This window comes from Orbicella faveolata, unplaced genomic scaffold (assembly GCF_042242905.1).
Source record: "Orbicella faveolata isolate gen_17 unplaced genomic scaffold, um_ofav_v1 contig_34, whole genome shotgun sequence".
In the NCBI taxonomy this organism is placed as follows: domain Eukaryota; kingdom Metazoa; phylum Cnidaria; class Anthozoa; order Scleractinia; family Merulinidae; genus Orbicella; species Orbicella faveolata.
In genome coordinates this window covers 12,136,656-12,143,096 of record NW_028301563.1, presented here as the reverse complement: position 1 = coordinate 12,143,096, position 6,441 = coordinate 12,136,656, and the positions used below count along the sequence as shown (strand labels likewise).

Genomic DNA, 6,441 nt, shown 5'->3' with positions numbered 1-6,441 from the left:
ACATGTTAGCGGAATATTTCAAACTTTGTCTCTCCAGAGCTAACATTTAGAGAGCTTAAAACATATCCTGCAGTACAAATGAGCCAAAAAAGACTAGCACGAAGCAAAAAACAGGTGTCAAACTCTTACAAATTACACGCGGATAACAGCGGAAACCACACAGACCTATGACCTCTAACGGCTCTACTCTTGCAACGTCCTCCTAAAAACACAGGATTATTGCTTAGCAAAATATTCAAAGATCCCCCTATCGTATCATACAAAAGGGGCAGATCCTTAGAGATATACTAGTTCGAGGAAAATTTTCAAAGCGGCTATTTATTAATACACGTGGATAGGAGTTGTGTAGGCCTGTCACTCTATTGTTAGCATTGCGTGATATATTTCGCAAGAATATGACCAATCACAAGGCGCGTAAGAAACTAGCCAATCAGAAACGGATACACAGATCCGTGTATCCATGCGGGATATCAGAATAAGCTTTTTGGGAGCCGTTTCACAGACGGACTATATCGGGGATCTTATGACACGTCCGGCTGCAACGCAGGCTAGAAGAGTCTTGCCCAGGAAAAACACAATGACTCCGGCTAGGCCTCGCACCAGGACCGCTCGATCCGAGTCCAGCACACTAGAGCTTCTCGTCACCTTTCCATACTCCGCCCGTTATCACTATAACACCACTGGACGTCCCATTAATATTTATTGTTTCTCTATGTAATCTTGAAGTGCCCATAACCTACTTTTTACCTTGTAACTTGAATCTAAACTATAAATCAATTTAATTCACTAAGCTCCTGGAGCTGAAACCTTCGGGTACAAAATCAAAGTTTACGTACTTCTAACTTTAGTAGCTTTAAGTATCACGGTAACACGCGACGTGCCCGGAAGATAACAGTCATCCGCGAATATTCCTGTTAATTCTTAGCGAATTCAAATTCTAAAAATGTTTCAGAGAATTAAAAAAAAATGTTCAAAAGGCGACACCTTTCCCACAATTTCGGTTTATAAAAATCATATAAATTTATTCGTGGGTGAAGGTCCTGCGCGACCTTGACGATCATTAAATGAATTGATCAGTCTTTCGATCAATTTACTTGGACACGTTCCTGCTCAAGTTTTACTTGTACTACAGGGTTAATTGGAGACTCCTACAAAAATTAAACAGACTAAGTTTTAGGACATATTTACAAGTTAACTTTTTGAAGATATAAAATACCATACTGTTTCAAACTTTCTTTTCAAAATCTAATTATATAATTGATTCTGTTTCTCATTTGGAATAATATAATTGCCTTTTACATTATCACATGTAGGTCTTTTATGAAAATGTTCGACCTTTTCCGAAACACAGAGTGTAAACTTAAAATTCTTAGCGACAGCTACACTATACAATAAATTCTTAAACTAAAAAGTGTTAATACTTTGCGTGAAAAATATATCATCAAAGCACCCGTCTTTCGGAATGTTTTGCAAAGACTTCGTGTAGAAAAAACGTAAAACTTTAAGCTACTTCTGAATGATAACGTCTCAGCATTCTAAGAGGTTATACAGTGGAATCCCGTTACTATCACTACAACTAAATCATAATAGTGTGGTCGTATTCAAGGCATTCTTTAAAAAAATAACAAGAAAATGACTGACTAGGCGTTTTCTTCTGGTCAAAAGAAGTGCCCGTAATAATGAGTTGATCGCGCTGACTGAGTGCTCTTGAGGCGGGCTTCAACTGACATTGATGTTAGAAGTTACGCTTTTAAACTTATTTCCCAGTTGTGTAATACCTGTGCTACACAATGTGCATGTTAAGATAACATAAAGTTCTTCCGGCAAACGCAATCTTTCCTTCAGTTTTAAAAAGTTGCAACAGTTCATTGTTTCCTCAGGAGTTTCTTGAGTCATGTATCGCCACAGTGAAGTGGTCTAGCCTTGTTAACCTGTGAGAGAGAACAGTGTATGTAACAAATAAACAACTGGTAGAAACCATGAGAAACAAGAAAGATTTGCCACTGACGAGTGTACATATTTTGTATAAAGAAGATTTCATTTGAGACGAATAACTTGTTAACAGTCCAAAACAAACCAAAACTTCTTAGCAATAATAAAGAAAAAGTTACTAGCCATCAGAAGCACTACTGTTCACATAGGATTGGCACCAAATCTTTGATGCAGGGATTCGCTTGTAGAGGGAGTGTTATCCCTAGATCGTTAAACTTTGCTTCCAGTTCAAGAAAAACTATGAAAAGTGTGGATAACAGGAGCCAGTTGATCAAAGGGCAGATGACGCTATCCACCGGTTAAATCACTATCCAGTGGATAACTGTTGTTTTATGTTTGTATTCAAATGAAAGTTAAAGTAATCGTCTTCGTATATACACAAACTAATTAGAATTGTTTTCATTTCTCTGATAAACTTTCCAAAACATTGGCTCCGAAAACTAAGCACTTCATATCTTTCACACAAATCTCTTTCCTCTGACAAGATTTCTCCCACGTGTAAAATTTATACATTGCTTGTAAGAGTGGTATCAATTATTTCAAGAAATCCTCTACATTATTTTGGCGACTGCGAAATGTCTTCTGTGCAATGAATTGATACGATATGTTCTGCACGCGATTGATTTGACTTGTCATCTAGAGAACTTGTTTTTCAATGTTTCGAATATTTTCGCTCAGAGGTCTTTAACCACAATACATTTTTACATTCATCTTGAAAAAACCTTTTCATAAAGTGTACATCACCTTTCGAGAGTAAGGCCAAGAAAAAGCCTAACCTTTACTTTCCAAACGGCATGTGTTGAAATGACTCTTAACAATTCCATTATATTGGACCCACAGAGCAAACTACGCGACGAATGAAAGTCTTACCATGAACTAACCGCCACATTTTTCGAACAAGAGCTTCACACTGCTCCTTCCAGCTGAATTCATTATCGTAGCTTGTTCGTAAGCTTCGAATCTCTTGCAACCGCTCTGCTCGCTCTTTCAGACGGACAGCTTCGATTGCGTTGGCCCACTCTTTAGGCTCGGCTGACTCCACCACAAATGGCTTGCCTAATGGTAACGAACGCAGTGCATTTCCAAAACCCGAGTTTCCACTCACAAGAATGGGAAGACCAGCAGACAAGGCTTCCAGCGCAGTCAGACCAAAACCCTCCGTCCTGGACGACATGATAGCAAGGTCGACCTCGCAAAACAACTCCTTCAATCTCTCCTTGTTTTGGACAAATTTCCTGACGACCAGTTGATCTTTAGAGATTCCACAGTGCAGCAACTTGTTTGCGACGTCCTCTTCTTTTCCATCTGGTGCGCCCACAAATATCAGACGGTACGAGCTGTCTCCCAGTTCAACTATTGCTTTAGCAGCAATGTCATATCCTTTGAGACTGAAGTCTTCTTGATCACCGCGGCCAAAAATCAGCACCCTAAACTTCTCGCTGTCGAAAGTGGCTTGCTTTACGACTGAAAATTCACTGAAAATACCTGGAGTTAGCTGAATTACATCTTGGCGTTCTTTGCACGATCGCAGGTAAGCAGAGTAGGCTTCCTTCAACTTGGGTCCAACAGCCACAACAGCATTGGCCAACTTGCACAGGTCTACTTCGGTTCTGTTCTTCTCTTCACCTTTCGAAATGGCCTCGGAATAATTCTTGTGCATTCCGAGTTCCTCGGGTGCAGTATGCACTACCTGGACCCACTTACAACTGTGCGACTCTCTAATGACCTGGGCTTGTTTACCAAGCTTCGCTCCATGACCCAGAACGACGTCAATGGCAAGGTCTCTTGGTGGGAAGCTCAACCATTCAAGGGAGTCGTAGCCCGGACGTCTCTCTGCTTCTCTAATGGCAATGTTGTGGCTTTTAGCGACCCTCCTTTCTTCTTCAGAGCAGGCAAACTGTGGGACTAATAGAGTGACTTGTACTTTCAATTGCGCCAGCTGTAAGGCAAGCTCTCTACTTATGGTTGACAAGCCCCCCTTTGACGAACGCCACTCACTGGCTAAGAGAGTTACATTCAAAACTCTATCGGACGTCCCTAGATTACCTTGTGCTGGCTCGCCCTGGGATTTACCAGCTACAGTGGACAGAAATACATCCTGCAAGAGAATGAAAACGTCTTCATAGAAATGCAGCCAATTTTGTCGGTTTATATTGTAAGCGGGCATGAGATAATTCTTTCCTGCAATGCAAGACAGCATGACTTCTTCAACTTGGATTACTTGGGTGCGCGTCACGAAAACCAAAATAAATACAAGGGAACAAGTGTGGAAATTTCTCCGATGGTTTTATACCAAGCTTGTCAGATGTGAACAAAACAGGGGAATCCCATTACTATTGATTGCGACCTCAACAGATCTTCAGTTCTTTGCATGAATAACTTCCGCATTCTTCAATTTAAATGCTTCCCCATGGACAAGTAATAGGGACGACTGTTGCCTGATATTTAACAATAGGGACTTTAAGGAATGGTACGGCTAGGTTGTAGTACCACGGCAGTTAGTGAAGATCACTTCCGGTGACGTCATGACGCGCGTACCAGTACGGCTTTCCCGCCGTAGCCTTCCTTTCTACTACGGGAAAGTGCTTGGTTTCACGTACTCTTCACTACGTGAGTATAAGCCTGCAGTTTACTTCTCATTTTAACGCTTTTTCAACTGTTTGAACAGCCTAGTTTGAAGATAAAGTTCTCAATCATAAAAATCAGTTCTAAGATCATTGTTTCTTTGTCATTTGTACAGAAAATTTGAAAGATTTTAATACCTACAGCGAGAGGATCAATTCAGTCATATTAGTATCAGGCCGAACAGCCGTTTATAAGAAAGCTTCGTATGTTCTAATCTGAACTATAATCGTTTGTTACCGTTCAAAATGTATTTATTATAATCGAAAGTTTTGCATTTTCGGGCTTATCACGTAATCGTTGTACGAACAACCTGTCCGTGTTGAAATCGAGCTTTTTCAGTATATCACAGTTTATATTTTGTTTTGTGGTTGGAATTACAGGCGGTTCTATCAAGTTCTAAAAGGCAAATCTGAGTTCTGGGAGATGTAAGACGGATACAGGAGAAGGAAATCATTGTCATTAATCAAGCCTATTTTGTATGAAAGTAGAATGATCTCTGGTTTCCTTGAAAGTACTGTACGGGTCCGCAAATGATCCCAGGACCGCAAATGATCCCGGACCGTAAATGATCCCCAAATTGGACCGCAAATGATCCCAGACCGGAAACGATCCCCGATAGGGACCGCAAATGATCCCGACTAAAAACTCAGGAATGGCATGGATGGTGGGATGGTGTGGATAGGGAATTGGCGCTCGTGAATACTGATGATTTTATTAAAGCCATCTTATAATTATAGTGGCTTACAACTTGCTTTTTTTTTCATACTTTCGACTAAATTTTGTTGCTAACTACGATGTTATGAATATCACCACTCAATCATTAAAACACGACTTGGCTTGCATTTCTTTGCAATTCTCAGTAAAATTATGATCAGTGCAACATACGCTACATATCCTCCTTTGTTAAACATTGATAGTTCGGTGTTATAGTGAAGTCACATTTTATCAGCCATTAACGCCTCTCGTCTGAAAGTTTTAAACTAAAATCTAACCATGAAGCAACTATTAAGGAAGACGCTGTCACCTGAGTAGACCCACAAGCCTACAACGCTTCATCACGTTGCAAAGCACGTAGTGTGTAGCACTGGAAATTTGAACAAATTTATTTTGTAATTTTTCCTCGGTCGTATTTTGGCTTTGATTCCTCGGAAATGGCCACTTGAGTATTCTAAGAAGCCAAAATTCCAAGCTATAGTTATGAAGTTCAGCTTCATGACCAAGCAAGGCCAAGGCTTGCTCTCCGTTTTGAGTGTTAGCTGTTTGATAGATGTTTGATACTTTCGCCACTGGGATTTAGAGAATGTTTACAAGTATGTAAAGACTTCTAATTCAATAGATCGTCCTCACGTGACGTATTTCTATCCTCATCAGGCAAAAGAAGCGGTATATTTATATCTGTTTACAATTAGCGTGCTTCGTTTGGTAACCAGAGCATTTTGAATTTCAGGGTTATGGAGGTTGCGTGACACAACGCTACGATCGAGTTTGTTGAAAAATGTATACTTATCTCATGATTTTGAGCCTTTTTAGAAGTTAGAGCATTAGGAAAAGTGCTTATATAAACGCTTGTTTGTTTAGTACTGATAATCAGTCGCCTAGAAAGCCAAAGTAAGTTCCAGATGTTTACACTACATTCCAGCCGCCATATTGGTGTACCACGGATGTATATCAACATGGCGTTTTCTTACTGGGCTCTGTAAATTTTTGGGAAACATTTACGACGAATTTCTGAAGTTTGGGGAAACGCGCAGGCCTAAAACTTGGAGAAGTGTCTTATTTAGTTATCTTCTATAACGTACATCACAATTTCTTAGCTTTTTCCAT

General features: G+C 40.0%; 1 protein-coding gene across 1 annotated transcript in view; it reads right to left on the bottom strand.

Moving 5' to 3' along the window:
* Window positions 1-681: 681 nt before the first annotated feature.
* LOC149104801 (uncharacterized) overlaps window positions 682-6,441 on the bottom strand; it is a 23,276-nt gene continuing 17,516 nt past the window's right edge. The window contains exons 9-10 of the mRNA XM_089270785.1: window positions 2,863-4,090; window positions 682-1,931 (exon numbers count right to left, since the gene is read on the bottom strand). Coding sequence (XP_089126911.1) covers window positions 1,927-1,931; window positions 2,863-4,090 — 1,233 coding nt within the window. The 3' untranslated portion in view covers window positions 682-1,926. The remainder of the gene's footprint in view (window positions 1,932-2,862; window positions 4,091-6,441) is intronic.